This window comes from Rhipicephalus sanguineus, chromosome 4, assembly GCF_013339695.2.
Source record: "Rhipicephalus sanguineus isolate Rsan-2018 chromosome 4, BIME_Rsan_1.4, whole genome shotgun sequence".
Classification (NCBI taxonomy): domain Eukaryota; kingdom Metazoa; phylum Arthropoda; class Arachnida; order Ixodida; family Ixodidae; genus Rhipicephalus; species Rhipicephalus sanguineus.
Window position 1 is genome coordinate 33663767 of NC_051179.1, and position 19211 is coordinate 33682977.

General features: G+C 44.0%; 2 protein-coding genes across 2 annotated transcripts in view; one reads left to right on the forward strand and one right to left on the reverse strand.

The window, feature by feature from the left end:
• The window catches only part of LOC119389741 (alpha-amylase 4N-like), a 294142-nt gene that overhangs the window by 137152 nt on the left and 137779 nt on the right, over nt 1-19211 (reverse strand). The gene's annotated exons all lie outside the window — the stretch shown is intronic.
• LOC119389734 (neprilysin-4) lies at nt 311-16172 on the forward strand. The gene is made up of 14 exons (XM_037657107.2): nt 311-517; nt 3475-3561; nt 4421-4545; nt 7271-7493; nt 8275-8373; nt 8689-8763; nt 9190-9293; nt 9671-9729; nt 9824-9875; nt 11249-11316; nt 11676-11806; nt 12625-12690; nt 15245-15417; nt 16069-16172. Exons 1-14 carry the CDS (start codon nt 425-427, stop codon nt 16166-16168), a joined length of 1455 nt encoding a protein of 484 aa, XP_037513035.1. The 5' UTR covers nt 311-424; the 3' UTR covers nt 16169-16172.

Below are 19211 nucleotides of genomic sequence, written 5' to 3' on the forward strand. Positions count from 1 at the left end.
TCGCTGAATGTGCACACGCCTAACTCCTAACCTGGTTCACATCTGCTGCCCCACCGCGGTGGTCTAGTTTATCGCGCTCGGCTGCTGACCCGAAGCTCGTGGGATCGAATTTCCGCCGCGGCGGATGCATTTTCGATGCAGGCGAAAATGTTTGAGGCCCGTGTACTTAGGTTTAGGTGCACGATTTAGGTGGTCGAAATTTCCGGAGGCCTCCACTACGGCCTCTCTCATAATCATATCGTGGTTTTGGGACGTTAAACCCCAGATATTATTATTTTAACCTGGTTCAATCTAAGCAGCGTGTACGGTAATTGGCCCGCACTCTTCCTTGTTTGGCGTACAGCTGGACCAGACAGAAACGGGTCTTCCGAGCCGCGACTACTACATTCGCGGGACGCAGCAAGTGGAGGCCTACCTGCGTTTCATGGTCTCCGTAGCTCAGCTGCTGGGAGCTAACCGGACGACGGCCATGCGGGACATGGAGGACGCCCTCATGTTAGAAGCCAAGCTCACCAACGTGAGTAAGCAGAGTGATCGCTTCCGCTCAAATGCTCTTACTTACTTTTAGCAATATGTGGGTGTACCCGAAGCTTCATTCCTTGTCGTAAGAAACGATGTCACTAGGGGAACGAGCCCTGTTGGATCGCGGTTGCGTTATTCCGTCCCTCGAACCCTTGGTGCTGAAATCTCCGGAGGCTCCGGAGGACACGAGTTCGCCACAGCGCCTAGTGCTCTCGGGGAGTGTGGACGCAAGAGGAGGGTGGCTACGCTTGACGGACTAAACAACGTTCGCGAAAGCAGCGACTTCGCTTCTTTCGACATTGATAACCGCGTACAATGAGCTACATATATTGATTAGCTATATAGCGGCCTGGTTGCCAGACTGTAATTCACTAGAAAAATGTCTCTTGTTTCTGGCCATTGGTGTGTCCCGGCGGGAACGTGTGAGGCTCGTAAAACCATCGATGACAATACATGTAGCAGCCATGCTTGTGGACGGCCCAACACTTTTGGTACCGTGTTGTTTCAACCACGGCGAACACGCGTTTTTTTTTTTTTTAAGGATGCCAGATCGCGCACCGCTTGTTACGCGGTTACGGCAGCAACACTAGATATGTGTGCCACAAGCTCTGACGTCACGCGCGCATACAAAGAGCCTTTGCATACGTCTGGTTGATGCGCCTGATGCTTAGCGTACTTACAATTTTTTTTCCTAAAGCAGAGTTGTTCTTACTGGTCCTCGACCCAGCTGCCCACTCCAACCAGCTCAAGGTTCATAACTCCTCTCACGGCTCTCTACTATAAACTGTGCGGTAAATGCCTTGACGAAAATTACCCAGCAATTAACGAAACGGGAATGAGGACGTGTATTGTCATGACGCCCACCTTCCGACAGCAAGCCACGTGCGCTCCAGTTCTTTGTGAGATTCGCGCCTTCACCCTCTCTCTACTGCGCTAATATAAACAAAGTTCTTACATTCCGTTCCATTGTCGTTACTTTTCGCACCCTCTAAAGCAGGACTGCAGAGACAATAGCGGTGAAATATAATTAAACGGAGCCAGTATAGTTGTTGAGAGCCTCTTCCACTCTTGACCAGGCAACCAACTAGTTCCGCGTTATGATGACGTTGTACTAACGGCGACTCTATATATGCACCACTTAAGCCTGCAGTAGCACACTGCGTGAGCGTAGTTGCGTCTTGCAAGTTGCCAGTTGCAGGCCAAATTTAGCCATCAACATCGCGTGTAGCTGGTTATAGCAGCTTAGAGACTACAGCTCTCTTTATCATTGGTTGCTGCAATGGTTGCTTTCGTGACCTACTTTTCCAACCAAAATTATTAACCCCGGTCATTTTCCACTCCACACGAAGTCCAGTCTGTTCTAGTTATCGCAGCAAATGCGATCGCTTCCTCAGGGCGAGTTTCACACTCCCTTTTTTACTTGACCTTGCTACTCTCTTCTAGTGATGCTATTGCATAATTTATGCGGCGTAATGGGGTTCGATAATGCCCCAAAAGACATTCTCGCTTACCAGCGGAGCACACGACAAAAATATAGTGCCCCCCATAAATCGCTTGAAGGGGAATACGCTACGGATCTCCGCAAGGTGCAGACGAGAGTCTTTTCAACTTTATCGCGGCTCAGTAAAATATATCCCACGTTGTACCGTCACGCTTGTCCGTGGTGCGGCGGTTTGCCAACTTTATATCACGTCTCTTGGGAGTGTGACCGAAAGCCCAGCGAATTTAAACTCATTTTTAGGCAGCAACATTGTAGGACGTTCGGAGCAGTGGGAGGCATAACTTGCCAGCTCGTACCCAGAGGTGCAATTAGCGCTTCTGAGTCAAGTTAGGCGAGCGGCGCAAGCCAGTGGAGCCCTGGACTTGGGGCCCCAACCACAGAACACTTATCCCCAACCAACATGCTCCTGAGTACCCCCCTTTTCTACCCCTTCCCTCAAAATAAAGTTGTGTTCTTCTTCTTGTATGCGGCGTAATTTTTAACGACAAATTAACGCTACGACTATCGTGACGGTTATCGTGGCAATAAATATTGAATTAGTTGGTATAATATTTAAATAATTTTATCTCAATTATCTAGTTTGTTCATTCGTTTGGAGTCATTTCTTTGTTTCTTCTTTTAAACTTTTAACTACGTCTATATAGTACAGATGACTTTTCAGCAGTCGTACTGTCTAAACTGTCTTAGATAATAAGCGACGACAGTCAATCAGATAGCATATTTGTCACGGTTGGTAGACACTGGGATGGTTCTGCTTGACCGAAAAGCGAAAGCGAAGCTCTGCTGTTTGAATAAGTGACTTTCATTCATGTTCCACCACTTGAAAAGCCAAGCTCATCTTCCGTCATTGTTCGACTCCAAAGAAAGTTCATTGCTAAAGTCGTCGTCGTCGTCATCATTGTCGTCATCATCAAGCTGACTACGCCCATTGCAGGGCAAAGGCATCACCCATTTTTCGCCAATTAAACCGGTCCTGTGCTTGCTGCGGTCACATTTCCCCCGCAACACTTCTTAATCTCATCTGCCCACCTAACTTTCTGCCTCCCCCCTCGCGCGCTTGCCTTCTCTTGCAATCCAGTGTGTTACTCTTAATAACCAGCGGTTATCTTGCCTACGCGCTACATGCTCTGCCCTTGCCCATTTCTTTTACTTGATTTCGACTAAAATGTCCTTAACACCCGTTTGTTCCCTGATCCGCTCTGCTCTATCGTTGTCCCTTAAGGTTGCAGCTATCATTTTCCTTTCCCATTGTTCGCTGCGTCGTTCTCAATTTAAGTTTAACCCTTTTCGTAAGCCTCCGGATATCTGTCCAGAAAAGGAACATATGCAGCTGTTATATACCTTACTCTTCAGGAATAGTTGTAAGCTATCATTGCCTCAGTAACTGCCTCGAATTTCGGAGAGATTGCTCTTAGTTTTTCTTAGGCTTCTTTCTCGTTCTTCGAATGCAGCTGACTGAACCGAGCGAGATGCGGCGCAACTTCACCGCCATGTACAACAAGTGGACGGTAGAGCAGCTTCAGACGAAGATCCCTCTGGTTGGTATCGGCCGTGACTCTGCTGGAACGCAGTAATTTTCGTTCATATCTCATACGCACTGGATACGCTCGACAACCTATGTCACAGGAAAAAGGAAAAAAAAAAGCTTTTAGACCGTAACCTTCGCAAACCCCAAACCAAGTGAATTTAAGAAAATTTTCCTGCCTATTCGGCCTCTTCGGTGGACTTTGAGTGCTGTAAGGCGCCCTGAAAATCCCCTTCTTTCAACTCTTTGTTCCTTTCTGCATATTCTTTCTACCCGTCCCTTTTATACAATGTAGGGTTGCCAACCAGATATTTCTGATAATTACTTGGCTTGTAGTCTTTTTCTAGATCCTACCTGCCCTCATTCATGCGAAGAACTGTGAGAACGCCATACAGTGATTACTATGAACACGGTCTCGTATTAACATAAAGCGCTCTCGCTGTAATTTTTGGAGAGAAAAAGTTTGAGCCAAGCCGGAAGCCGAGCGCCCTGCCACAATAGTGTGTGGTGCACTGTACTTAAACTATTCTGAATAACAAATATCAGTTTAAAGAAGCGATTAGTCTTTATAAAGGTATAAACAATGCTGTGTACGATAGAGCCCCTTTGAACGCGATCTGTACATCAGTACAAATTTCCTGCCTTTAATATGTAATCAGAAAGTTACATATATTATACGTGTATAATTTAGACGAGATCTTTTTACGATTATCTTATAGCATTATTCTAATGTAATAGTACGATATTATCATTTACACGATACTTTACTTTTCCAACGTTTCGATCACTTCGTATTAAGTGCACAGGCGAAGCTCTGCCTAAATTATTAGCTGGGCGGTTTCTCCAAATATTGTTGTTTGCCCGCCCGCAAGATTAACTGGACGCACTACTTCAAAGTGGTCATGCCCATGGAAATACCGCCTACGGAAGAAGTTGTCATCTACGCACCGAGGTACATCAAGCAGATGTCCGAGCTTCTACACTCCACTCCCAAAAGGTAAGCTGTCAAAAATGTATCATTAAAAAGAAACGCACACGCGTATTGGGGCGCATATACGAAAGTGAAGACGGAAGAGCTCGAAACGCGTGAGAGGATATGTCTCCCATATTTCTGTTGCTGTGTGGCCCGATTTTCGCCTCACTGCGTCGCGGTGACACCTCGTGTGATACATGTATCAATTATGGTAACGCGGGGTCGCTGAATAATCGGGCGGCGAGGAACTCGCAACGCTGTGACCAAGATTGACAACTCTCCGGCACGCGTTTCCTTGCGAGCTCACCGACGAAGTTTGGTCCCAACATTGGATATATACAGAGTATTCCGTTTTGCTCAAATGATTCCCTTTTTTTTTATTTATCTCTGTTTCACACTGCCGAACTTCTTCCGTTCGTGTATATTTCCTGAAAAAGCAGGCATTATTTTTGCAATAAGATGTGGTGTTCGGTTGTCAAATTTCATGAACGCTCGCTAATTACCTTTTTAATTAATTATTTGCTTTAGAACACACGTTGTTATTGACGAGTCGTAGGCGGTATGCTATGAAGTTAAAGCGTCCGTGGGTTCCGAGTCGCGCTTATATGAACACCGATATCTCCGCTAATCGTATTCCTCGTACCAACGCTCTCGGAATAGTTGAAGCGCCTTTAGTGAGGCGTACAAGACAATAATAAAAAATTATTGCCGTTTAGAAATGTGGGAAAAGTTTAGGGGATATGTGAAACAATCAGTATCAGAGCCAAGAAACTGTGGAAAGACACTGCTGAGACAAATGCTGAGACGTCCCGGAAGCTAGCTGAGCACAATCAATAGCCAGGATATTGAGTGCTGCGCATACATTTGTTTTATTGTATATTAAACGGAACGCTACGGAAGGTTATTTTATTAAACAGCCCACTATCCCAATATTGTATACAGACACGCATACGCATCTAAAAAAAAAAGCAACAACACTAGAATAACGAAGGGTATGAGGGGAAAAATATAGCAATAACCAAACACTCGCTGTCACTTCGATTGAAAGCAACATTCTCCATAGAATATACACACAACAAGTATAAAAAAGAAAGCTTTTAGAAACTCGCACATCTGTTGATTCTTGATTTGTCGTTAAGATTGAATAATTAAAGGCACTTGCAGTAAACAAGATTTTCGTTACTAATGCCGTCAACGTCGATTTATAGCATTAACGCTCTCAGAAAAAGATTCGCATCTTTCGCAAATGGTGCCTTTGTTACATGTACATGATTATTGCATCTGAGAACTGTGTCATTGAAGAACGGCAGCTGCCAGTACTACCTGTACATTCCTCTTTCTTTTTTTCTATTTTTTTTTTGTCTTTTTTCCGGTGCAACCGCGCATGTGTGACTTCCTTAGACAAGACGAATGCATCTGCGAACTGTCGCACTGGTGAACGACAGAGACATCGCACGCAGATAGCTTTTCCTTCAGCGCAATAATCAACGAATTACTGCGAGATGTGGCTACTCATACGGTTAAAAAAAAAAGTGAAAGCAATTGAGGCACGCTTCCGCATCCCTCCGCGAATATGCTTCGCCACGTATCAAGCGAGCATCGCAGTGAAGAACGAAAACCGGCTCTGAGGGCAACTGGCGCCACCGTGCGATTCCTTCGCGCACTGCGGGTGTGGCGGTGCAGTGTAATAGCGGGCTGATGTGTCTAAAAGCTTTGTTATACATTAGCTTGTTTTTTTTTTTGTCGCCGTAAAATTTTTAAGTGTGACATGTATATTTATAGATTCGTTGAGCAATTCTTTCAAACCGGTTTACTTCGACGGAGATGTGTGCGAACTAAGTAGCGCTACTGAGTACTTTGTAGTATTGAGCACAGTAACCTTAGTCATCCTTGCTTCTCTTCTGACGCGCCATGGACACATTGAGGTGCATATATTGCATGTTAAGAAGAAGCTCCGCTAAGTCAAGGACTACGAAGTTTACAAGCGCATTCAGCTTGGAATTAAAACAACTTAAAAGTTTTATGTGAAATGAAGTTTATTCAAGATTGAAGCTATTACATATAACACGGTAAAAATTGGGCCATTGGTCAGCCTCTTCATGTTGGCGCTGTTTTTTTTTTCTTGCGCAGATTTCAAATACTCTTTGTAGCACTGTCTCACTTTACGAAAGGAGAATATTAAGATTATTTCTTTTTTTTTTCAAGTCAGATTTCGTAGATCTTATCAACTGCACACTACATCGCACTGAACATGTCCCTCTAGGAAATGGCAGCTAATTTTCCGCATATTTTTTTTTGTTTAATTCGCCATAGTACAAGCATTAAGCGAGCGGCTTAAACTTCGCTTACCGAAGTTCAATTAGTGTAGTTTTCAAAACATTTATGTTCGTTCGCACAATTGTAGAAGAGATGTAGAAGCCTCTAAGCTTCGCCGACTACTCATGTATAATATATTTCAGATACTGAGTGCGTGGACAGAATGCAAAGTGATCTGAGCTTACTAAAACTGGGATCAAGAAAGGTACAGGAAAGGCACCGTGATAAGAAAGTATAATTTAATGCCATTTCTTTAGACTGTCAGTAGCCCAAGCAGCTTTCCGCATACGTTTTCTCCGGGAACGGTCGGCCACAAACGGTGTATCATAAGAAAAAAAAACACAATCAAGCGAGAGGAATCTTTACGTATGGCTCATGCTCATTCACAATGAAGCCGGCCTCGTCTGAGCCGCGTTGCGCGCTGTGCTTTCAGGGTCGTGGCTAACTACATCCTCTGGCGCTTCATCTCGAAGCTGGTGGGCAGCCTAGACAAGAGGTTCGTGGACAAGCAGCAGGAGTACTACGGCGCCATCTACGGCACCCAGTCGACTCCTCCGCGTTGGAAGAGCTGCACGCTTCTCGTCAACAAGAAGATGGGCATGGCCGTCGGAGCTCTCTTCGTGCGCCGACACTTCAACGACCAGAGCAAAAAGAAGGTGCGCCACTGATTCTCATCCGTTGTTCTTTGCTCTAGCCACCTACGCCAGTAAGTGTTATTAATTCGATCTGTTAGTAGAGCAGATGATTAACCTTGTTCATCTCCAACGGGTACAGCTACATAACATATACGGTGGGCCTCTTTGATTAGTATCTGTCCCTAACGCTCCCAGACTTCCCAGGGCCTTCCACCAATGAGCGTTGCGTATGAGGTGTCCTGGACAGTCCAGGACGACAAGTCTAAGAAACGCCACATTGCGCTGTCTGGTGTGCTGCTCTGACTTCACTCAGTCTTCTTTGTTTTCTTTTTTTTTTTTTCACTGTTACAGTCGCACAGAAACCAAGGTCACGAGACGATACAAGCGCGTATAAGCTCGTGTTCTGTGGAATCGTCATATCTTTTCTTTCTTTTTTTTTCAAGTTGCCGCCAAGTGTTTATATATCACATGCACCAGCACACGTACTTTCCAATCCTTTACCTTGGGATTTTTCGAGGGCACTTTTTTAAAGTAAGAAACCCACTCAGCAGGTGTATGTCCTCAAAATTCATCTTGCCGCAATGATCCATGACGTCTTCCCATTGACGTTTCAAGGGCGTTCACGAAGGAGCTGTTCGCGGAGTTGTTAGGTATTTATCATAGTAGGCTTGTGCTGCAAGCATCGCAGTTACTGCGCGAGGTCACGACTCGTAGATCTCGTAAGGTGTTATCAGATAACATCGTCTATGTTTTTGACATTAATCATGCGTTTCCTTTCACCACTTCCTTTCAAATACCAAAGGCCGAGGAAATGATTAATGACATCAAGGCAGCCTTCTTGGAAATCCTCATGAACGTTGACTGGATGGACAAAGAGACCCGAGAAGTGGCCAGGAAAAAGGTGCATTTTTTCTTTTGTTCTTCGCATCTCTTCTTTAACGTGTGTTTTGAACTTGCAAGATGCATTGTTAGAATGCATCTTGCAATATGTTATAATGTCTCTGTGCAGCCTGGTGAGCTCGCAGCAAAAGCATCTCATAAACTTACAGTATATAGCTCTGTGCTAACATCGCCATGAAGGACGGCAATGTCTAGGTTAAGAAATCGAATCATCGCACTCAACCTTTTCAAATATACTTAGCATCTTACACACGGAGAAGGTTTATTAATCTCGAAACTCGTATTACATTCTGATTTCATTGCGTGTACATTACAGGCCGAGTTTATGACTCAGAAGATAGGCTACCCTGAATTCATATCAACACCAGAAGAACTGGATAAAGAATACGAGGTAAGCACCTTGATGCGCGAGTACTTTGTTCCCGACATTGGTGAATAATAATCATAGAGGCTCAAAGATCCCCCTTTCCTTTTAATAAACTCCCACTATCTCTTTCATTCGTAAATAGAAATCTGATCTGTTACTTACATGCGCAAATACTCAACCCTTCGTGCGCTGTGCTTGTTTATTATTATATTTTAAAAAACTACAATAGATAAAGTTCCTTAAGACTTTGGCGATGAACTGTCGAAATAATTCATTTGCTAGATTTATGTTCCCATAATTGAAATTTTGATTTTTAGCTGCTGTATTTCTTATATTTTACATTAGGCCACGACTTAACAAGCAAATGACTGTAACCAGAGTCAGTTGCCACTCCTAGAAAAAAAATGCAAGGCAACTATAGTTCCTCTGACGATGATATTATTGTCTCAGGTAGAGTTCAGACCCGATACGTACTTCGAAAACATCATCAAGAGCCTTCGCCACAGCGCACTGAAGATAGAAATGAAGCTCAGGAACGGCGTGGACAAAAACGAGTAAGTACGTTGAAATTGTACTGTCCGAACAGTGATACAGCAATATATATCAAACGGCAAGTGAGACCTAAGCAAACACGAAAATTTTGAAACGCATGTCAGTCGGTTCAGTAATGCAGTCATTTGGGCTAGTTGGTTCATTCTAAACAATGGTTGAGGAGCTTCGCGCTGCATAGGCGGTACAAAAAAAAAAAAAAAAACACTCACGGAAGACACGGAAAACGCAACAGGAACGGGAAGCCGGTTCAGGCGTCACTTTTCCCTTATCTTTATTAGCAATTCATATGGTTTGTGACTGCGATGTACTGTGCACCTCCGAGCACGTTCGCTGAAGCAGTTTTTGTGACTAATTATTTTCTGCTTTTTTTTACGTATAGGTGGATCACCTATCCCGCTGTCGTCAATGCCTTCTACACGAGATCGAAGAACTTCATCAGTAAGCTTATATATTGAACTTTTCAGATTTATTCTTTGATGACGACAGCTGCGTCATTCTACTTCTCTGTGTATTTCGATTTACTTTTGCGCAGGCTTTCCGGCCGGAGTACTGCAGCCACCTCTCTACCACCAGCATTACCCCAAGTACGACCGCAGTTACTCTTAAATTCTCGCATTCCTCGTAAAAGCTTGCGGCGAGCGTAACAGGGGCGTTATTATAGGCTTTATTTTATACCGCGGCAACAAATCAGGAAAGCTAGTTGTTGACTTCACATTTCATGTGGTCTGTCAAAAACCGAATCAAATTAAGAATGTGACGCTTGATATCTTGCGGTTCGTATACTGATTGACGTTCGTCGCAGAGTATTTTCTTTAGCGTAGACCTTAATAATATCCTTATTTGCGCTTTTCTTTTACTTAGGTAATGTGAAAGAGTACATTGATACACGATAGTGTACATAACTCGAACATCTCCTGTAAAGGAAGCAAAATCTGAAAAGATAACAAAAATGCGGGCACACGCAGTCGACGTACATTGTTCTTTATAAAACCAAGACAACCGAATGCTGCGCCATGGCCGTCGTGCTTGTAGATTGGGAGCTCTTAAAATTCCGCACCCTTGAGTACGATCGCTGGGTTTAAGAAGTACCCGAGTAACTGTGTCCTGCCGCCCTCTAATGAGCTACGAAACGCGGTAAAAGTAGGTTCGGCGAACTAGTACGGAATAATGCTAAAGACAACAGGCAATGAAACTGCCGGTTATTATGTTTCAGAGGACGTCAACAAATTGCTTTCTCATATAGAGTTCCCAGAAATGATATGACCCTTTTTCGGCATGCAGACTGGGTTTATTCAAATGTCGTTCCATTTGGAGGTGTTTTACTGCTAGTTCATACTAACAGTGTAAAGGAACGATACTAGTAAGCCGGAGCCGAATTCACAAAACTTCTCTTTCGTAAGTACGTTCTCCCAGAGGTCATCCGGCTTCGCTAATGATATGTCCCGGATCGTGATTGGCTGAAATATTCTCTTGCGACACTTTTTAGCCTAAGACGTTTTTTTTTGTGTGTGTGTGAATACGGGCCCTGATTTCTACCTGCGCGTGTTAACAGCACCGGAAAGTCGGTGCATTCGCGTCAATGTTGCTTGTGCGAATTAGACGTGATACTTTTGGCGAATTTGACGATGCCGCTTTCGAGGACAGTGTGCAATTGGGGCCCTTTTGATGAAGGAGCAGAAAGCATATTTCTCATTAAGCAGAAAGCCCTAATACTCTGTTCACACAGCAAAGACATGTGCTAGCCTATGTTGTAAATACGGGCGTGGCCACAGGAAGTCGACCTTGATACGGATCTACACTTTCATAAAGAATATAAAAGTCCACGCATTCAGTTTAATGTAGGTTGTATGTTGTAAAGTGTACGGAGTATTTTACATAGAGTGAACTTATTGAAAATGTAAATGCCCGAGAAAGGTCGCGTGAGTCACGTGTCGTTATTGTCATTTTTTATCCAAAGGTCTGTCAATTACGGTGGCATCGGTGTTGTCATCGGTCACGAGATAACCCACGGCTTCGACGACAAGGGTGTGTGCACGATTTATTTATTTATTTATTTATTTATTTATTTATTTATTTATTTATTTATTTATTTATTTATTTATTTATTTATTTATTTATTTATTTATTTATTTATTTATTTATTTATTTATTTATTTACTGCATAACGGAAATATCATTCTTGTTATTCATAGTCTTCGCTTATGCAGAGAAAACATCATACGGATGTGAGATGCTAACAGAGAGCCCCTAAACATGTTTTTAGGGATTAGCTTCAAATCGCCTACGCTGCATTCAATATGGCTCTCCGGAACATTCTTAATGAAAATTTCCATGACGTGGTTTGCGTCATTTTATGAGAGCACGTTTCGTCGTACTTGTTCCAGGACGTCAGTTCGACGAACACGGCAACCTGAAGCAGTGGTGGAAACCTGAGGCGCTCAAGTTGTTTCACTCCAAGGCGCAATGCATGATCGATCAGTACAGCCGATACGTTTTGCCTGAAGTCAACATGGCCGTAAGTGATGACCTGCCCGCGTGCTGTGACAGTATGGTCTTCTGTACAATACCCTATCCTAAGTCGAGAATGTTCTGGTCAATACAGAGTCGACGCGAAAGCCATGTTGCAGGGAAAAAAATATTTAGAAAGCAGGGCCAGGACGATGTGCCTTAGACATCCTAGTCACAACTATTAGTAAGCGTCTTCTTAACGACACGATTTTGAAGAAAAAGTTGGTGCCTTTATATGGCTTCGGCTACTTTCACCACGTGAGAGACAAAATGACAAAATGAAATCATAAGATATACCACGAGACATCTAGTACACCCAGGTAGCATACACTCAAAGAGAGCTCAGCGCATGAGTCTATAGAAAAGATAGCCAGACAGAAGACGCAGAAGACAGACACGGGCATTTGCACAAAAAAAAAACGCGTGCTTAAAATTAGGGGTCAGCGAAAACATTCGGAATTTGCCATTTTGGTGAGACGGACAATTTATTATACTCATTTACGTTCCAGTGAACAATGAAGTTATCTTGCCTTACATTATAGGATAACATAGTCATTGCGCCCGCCATAGTGACTTTTGCTTGGGACTGTAGCTTACTTGTAGCTTGCAGCATGCTCGAAGCTGCGAAGCACTCACATGCACTTACCCGCACTGAAAGGAGTTCAAAAGCAGCCGAATATACAGCTCACGCTACAACGTTAATTTCTCAGAAGGAAAGATTGGCGTCCTAATAAGAAACTATCTACTTGGTACATAATGCAAGGTCTCATTGAGAGCAATTGTAATCAAAGTCTCTGACTTGTGGATCTTTTGTATTGTGTTCAGGTCAACGGTGTAAATACCCAAGGTGAAAACATCGCTGACAACGGAGGCGTCAAGCAAGCGTTCAAGGTAAGCGGTGGTTTTTTATCTCTTTCAAATTTAATAGGCAGCAAAACGAGGTTATCCAATGTAACTTTATTTACAACAGTACAGTACACCTCAAAATATTAAACAAGCTAAATTAGAGCATAAAAATGGGTAACATTAACATTGTGCAAAAGATGTACTTCATGCAAATGCAATAAAAAGGTATTTGATAAAATAAAAATAGTAAGCTTTCCAATTATCATAATAACCAAGAGTTCGTTCCCATAAGTCTTGCCAGCATCTTTCCACCGAATGAGTAGTTGAAAACACGTAGCGCCACGTTTTAGAGAGATACTGACAATGATTCAGCAGTACCTCAGGCAAAAACTCAAATATGAGAATTTAGGAGTGCAAGATTAGGCTCTCAGAACACCTACCCGCGTCAACACACACAGCAGGTGGAACCAGCATGCCGAAGCACATCCAGGATGGCGGCGCGTCCCAGGCACTTCAACGACTACTAGCAACCAGTACATAACGCAGTTAATTCAATACCATAGGTACTGAACATGGAGGCCAGTGCCGTAATGACCGGACTAGGAGGTCCCATTGCAGAAAAGCTGGTAGGCGGGCTAGATGGTATAGATTCATTATGGAAACTTGCGTCACGCTGTCCCGCTCTTTCTGTGTCCCGTTTGTTTGTGCTGCCAAGTTTCCATAATGGGTACCATTGCAGTGCTTGATTTCGGGACCTCCTTCTGCATACGTTAATATTTTAACGCGATAGCGTTAAAGAGCTCGTTTCGCAGAAATTACGGTGTCGGTGTCGGCGTCGGTGAGCGAAAAATCATCATATTGTCCGTGACCGAAAAATTGAGAAAGATCCAAATAAAATAAATAACAAATCTTCACGTGAAAATCGAACCCAGGCCGTCTATGTGGCAAGCAGGTGTCCTACCACAGGGCCAAGCTATTGCTTGAAACTGCTTCGGAAAAAAACACTATATAACGCTATATGAATTTCATGTAGTGAAAGGAGTCTCCTTAACGCATGCAGTATTGCTTGGCAAAAGCGTAGACTCGCGCCAGGCGTCAAAGCATGTGACTTGCGCAACGAGCGGTAAGGCCCACCCAATTCAATGCGTTCAGACATATTTAATCATCATCAGCTGCAAAAGCATCAACAAAGTGAGCAGCTGCGTAGGTTCGCGTGTTGCCTTATACTGACGCATAGTGGGCCCTGTGCTGATTCACAGAAGGAAGAATTATGGCGTAGTGGGCGCTTAACAACTGTACTTGCAGTAGGCGTTTTAGGATAGTTTGAAACGGCCAATGTTATGCGCACAGTCATTCGTTTCCTTACGGCACGGCTGAGGCATGCACCTAAAACCGAAGGTAGGCTAGCAATTGAGAAGGCGATGCGCACGGGTCCCGAGTATACGCTATCGCGTTCTACTTTTGAAGGCGAAGCTCAAGCGTCCTCCAAGTTCGTTTTTAGGGGCGAAGCTCCTTAAGGCGGCACCCGTTCGTCCCTCGTAGTCGTCGTCGTCGTAGTAGTAGCAGTAGTAGTAGTCGTAGTCCGTAACAAGTCTTACGCTTTGACCTCCAAGGTGGTGCCGGTGGGAGATTTTTCCTGTGCGTTGTTGAACAATAAAAAATTCGCAGCGTGCGCGTTAACTAAAAGCCGAATTCTTCTGTCTCTCATTCCCCATTAGCAGCCATTGGCATGTTCCAGTAGGAAACGTTAGTAGAAGTAGAAGTGTAAGTGTTAGCTAAAAGCCGACTTCTTCTGTCTCTCATTCCCATTAGCAGCCATTGTTTACCTCCAAGGTAGTGCCTGGTGAGATTTCTCCTGTGCGTGATTAAACAATAAAAATTTTGTTCAAAACGCCGTTGATTGATGAAATAAACCAACGAAAGACGCCAGATGTTTTCTAAAAGCAAAACGAAAAGACGCCAGATGTTTCTAAAGCAATACGAAAAGACGCCAGCTGCTTAACGAAAGACGCCAGATGTTTTCTAAAGCAATGGTTTTCTAAACAATGAAAATTCACAGCGTACATGTAAAATTAAAGTGAGATGCAAGTCGTCATAACTCATCGAACCTTTAGTATAAACGCGCCCGATCTCACGTCGGTGATGATGTACTGGGCAGAATTCACGGAAGATTCACGGTTTACCGATGAACCTCCGCTGCTTCGCCCACTCATCATCATTCACTCCGTGGATATGCTGTGATTTTTTTTTTACTCTGTCATTGCCACCATAAAGATCTTATTCTTTAAAACAAAGAATACTGCCGACACTTCGAAATCTGTTCTTCTGCACGGTCACTGTTTCCGCTGTAGTTCAACAATGAACCGCCTTTTTTTTCTGTCTCTCTGTCATCTGTCTATGCACTCGTCCCCCTTCTCCTGTGATGCTTTGACAGCTAATATACTTACAATCATCTCTTCATGCACTCTCTCTCTCTCTTTCTCTGTCTCCCTCGTTCTTTTGCCACGCTGATCACAACGTCTAAAATATACACTGACGTGCTTACCGCGTAGCACGTGGTACCACTTGCGTTAAGCAACGTGCTCCGCTCGCTGTGCAGGCGTACAAGAGCAGCGTGGAGCGCTGGGGTCCCGAACCGCACCTGCCGGGCCTGAACCTGACGCACGACCAGCTCTTCTTCCTCACTTACGCCCAGATCTGGTGCGGCACCACGAGGCCAGAGCACGCCGTCAACACCATCCGCACGGGAAACCACAGCCCGGGACGCTTCAGGTATGCAACACGATGATGTGATTCTCGGTATTGCTATTCGCCTATTTCTGCTGACTTATAAGAGATTTGTGAGTTGGGCTAGTTGGAACACATCATTCATAATGGTTCTGAGCGCAATACATAGACAAGGGACAAGAGCTTCGTTCTCCTGTCTCTTGTAAGTGTTTTGCGCTCGGAACCATTATGAATAGTAAGACATTTTTCGGCAAAAATGTTCCGGTTAATCACTTCTGACAGCGCCAAAAGTGACGAGGTTCGCCTTTCCCTGTTCTTAAAGACTGGTGTTAGCATTCGCTTTTGCTCGACATTCACTGGACCATTTGTGTGTGTGTGGTTTCAGCAGCGACCAACAACCGCGCACCGCGGATGTACTGGGCCACTCGTGGCTTGGAATTGCTCTTCCTGTAGCGCTGTGGAGCATTCGTACTTATTCAAACGGATATGCTATGCAAGGGGAGCAAAATAATACTTAGTACATACAAGTAGATTGTAGATTGAAACGTACTCACGAAAACGTGGTAACCATAGAAGCCAATGCGTCCATGCCTCTGTTCTGCCGGTGCCCTAGGCTATGACGCTACACAGCTTTTTCCTACGCTTCTTATCCACCTGCAACTCACAATATCCTCCTCCTTTTTCTCCTTCACACAGAGTGATCGGCGTGGTGTCCAACTCCGTCGACTTCGCCAAGGCCTACCACTGCAAACCTGGCAGTCCCATGAACCCAACGAAGAAGTGCGTCGTCTGGTAGAAGAAAACCAGCACACTGCACAAGTCTGCAAACCGGAACATTTCCGCCAGGAGTTATCCCGCGGACACTGATCGCGCTTCTGACCGCCATCGCCGCGACGAGGATACGTCCTGCGGAAGTTCTGTTTTCACGTAGACACGGCTGTCCAAAGCTAGCCATCCCACGCACGCTGTCTCCCACCTTGATCGCTTCCCCGGTCCTCACATCATCGCAACAGAACTTACGCGCGGTCTCGCCAGAACCATTCAGCGTTTCGAAAACGACGAAAAAGCGTGGGGCTTTCCAATCGAAGCAAGGCGTTGCCGCAAATTGTTATTCGACATGAAAGATGGTAAGGCGGGGAGACACAAAAGAAGAGAACCAAACACAGGGCGTTTGCGTTGTCTCTACACGCCATATTGTCTTTCATGATGAATCATTTCAAATTAGCTCAATTATCTTTTGACCTAAACTTCGTTATCGGACTCCTCCATTCACCGACCTACAATCTTATCATGGTACTCCTTATAAGCTTGCACATTTTCGCATACAAAGGCAACAGTCAGGCAACGGCGTCTAATAATAGTAACAGAAGTGCAGGTTTGGACGTTCGTGTTATTTGTCATCAGAAGCACCTGACATGCAAATTCACCATCCCACGTCATTGATGTCCCCACAGACAGGACTGTTATGCTTCCTTAAACGTGAAAATGCGCACACTTATAAAAGTTACCTTAGCGAGAATAACACACCCACCACGACGTTTTCTGGTGTCGAGAAGCGACAATGAATCGCTTGCATAAATGACATCACGACCACTATCCTGCAGAATCAAATGCATATTAGAAGTCAGTGCTCACGTCTTGACGTTTTATTTCAGAGGGAGCAAGGAAGGAAGAAAGAAAGGAAACGGAGAAGGGAGTGCAGTGAATGGTGAATGAATGGGACCCCGAATAGTTCAATATGCAAGAAGGAGCATAACAAGACGGCTTATTAAATGAAGGTTACCTGTATATACAGGTATACTTGTGCTGACATCAAGGATGAACTCCCGAGTACACAAACCTGCTGTGAGGATCCCGCAGACTCTTAAAGATTAGGCAAACCACATGACGGCATGGAGCCGTCCTATACCAGTCAATGACGTCGATAACACCAGCATTAAGAGCAGTATGGGCTGTTGCAAAGTCATGCACAAGGCAGTGATCGATGTCTGCGCTCGAGAAAGGAGGAACAGGTCGAGCTTGATCGCCAGAGGGAGTTAAGGACGCTTACATGGCGGTTCTTGTTGGTGATCCTAGCTCCTGGTTTTAATTACTGGTGCTTCCGTTGTCTAATTAATGAGGGTTTTTCTTTCTCTTTTCATTTTTTTACATGACTAGCGAATACAAACCTTGCAAAGGGTGCCAAAGATACCTCACATATTTATTTAAAAAAAAGAAAAATATGCTACCTACAAGGAAGGTTATCTGTAAATCACAATTGTAAGATAACCATTCCGAAGGACAATTTCGTGTTTAAAGACGAGGCTGGATACCGACGAGCCTTCCGCAATATTACCAACTGCAAATTCTTGTTTTTTTTCTGTGGTTTATTTTGCCAACTTGGTATTTGCTTTATCTTACTGGCATAAATCAATGTTGCGGTTGTTATTGTAAGTTTAAACGTCGTGTCTCCGACTTTGTTAACATTGTTTCGTTGTTGTGATGTCATTTGTGACTTGGCGTGCTGATACACCTAGTCCGTAGGTTGAATTGCATACCTGAAATGAATGACAGAAGAAAAAAAAGAAAGACAGTGTTAATGGCGCTTTCTTATCCTTAAAATTGGACCTTATACGAGATGCGTCGTCGTCGCCTGTGAGATCACTTTCTCAAAATCTGCTTTCGATGAATTTCTATTCACTACTCTTCTTTTTTTTTCCTCACTCCCCCTTACCCAGAGTAGGGTAGCCAACCGGTCTTCGCCCTGCTAAACCTCGCCTCTCTCTCTCTTTTACACTTACGTAGTCGTGGGTTCGACTGAATGCCGTCTGGCTAGGTCACACAAGCGAACGAGTGATTCCCACCGTTACTGAAACGTCATTTTATTTTTACTTTGGTCAGTGACCTGCTACTTTCCCCGTTCTTTTTTACTGTGTAAATCACATTTTCCCCTGAAACTAGCAGTAGTAACGAAAGAATGTAGTGATCCTGATGCTGAAAACGTATTGCTATCGGTTGACGTGCGTTGTTATACGACATTACATTTTCTTTTTTTATATATCTGAGGTTCATCAAAGTTAGTGGCAGCAATCCCAAAGACCACGGAACTTGCCTTTCTAGTTAGCTCTCCGGTGTCGCCACAAGATGTGTACGTTTCTTTTCCCGTCTCCCTCAGTTTCCCGTTTATTTATTTTTTTTTGTTTCTTTTTTTCGTGCTGTCATCGCGTGAAATGGCAAGAGACGCATTCTCATTTTTGATGTCAAGAAGTTGCGATGCAGTTTTTGTTGACGTTTTGTGTTGTCGTTAACTCGTTCTCACATTTTTGTTATTTAAATACGGATCAAAATCGCCTATGTTATTCGACATGTCGTTATCCTTTTACATCTCTGAATAGGATGAAGGAAGATATAAGTTTATGCACGTAGGCACAACAACCTGCCTAAATGTCCTTTCACCAAGAAAACAGCGTATGTAGTAGAAACCGCGCAATTCATCACCGCTAGTTCTGTCTTGATATTTTTATCATTTTGTTATTGTTATCCACAAAATGCTTTAAAACTGTCAAATGGTTTCCCCACCGCGTTTCTTCCTCCTACAGTCATTAGGAAGAATCCCCCGTTTGTTACTCGCACAGTCAGAAGTCATGCAGAAAAAAAAATTCGAATGACATTTTTTTACGCAATACGTGCTGTTAAAGGGGTCATGAACCACTTTTCCAAGTAATGATCTAATGACCTCAGTATCGGAGTGTACTGCCTCCTGAATCGATTGCCGCAAAAATTTCTCGAATCCGTCAAGAATCAGCGGAGTTACGGGGGTTTGGCGCACGCTCCCAGCGCTTTCTCTCTTTTCTCGTGCC

What these genes read in the sequence shown, in the direction of transcription:
- LOC119389734 (XM_037657107.2), top strand. Translation starts at nt 425, where the DNA reads ATGGTCTCCGTAGCTCAGCTGCTGGGAGCTAACCGGACGACGGCCATG. An exon ending in CCACGGCTTCGACGACAAGG is followed by an intron (nt 11,317 to 11,675) that starts GTGTGTGCACGA and finishes TACTTGTTCCAG; the next exon opens with GACGTCAGTTCGACGAACAC. An exon ending in CACAGCCCGGGACGCTTCAG is followed by an intron (nt 15,418 to 16,068) that starts GTATGCAACACG and finishes TCCTTCACACAG; the next exon opens with AGTGATCGGCGTGGTGTCCA.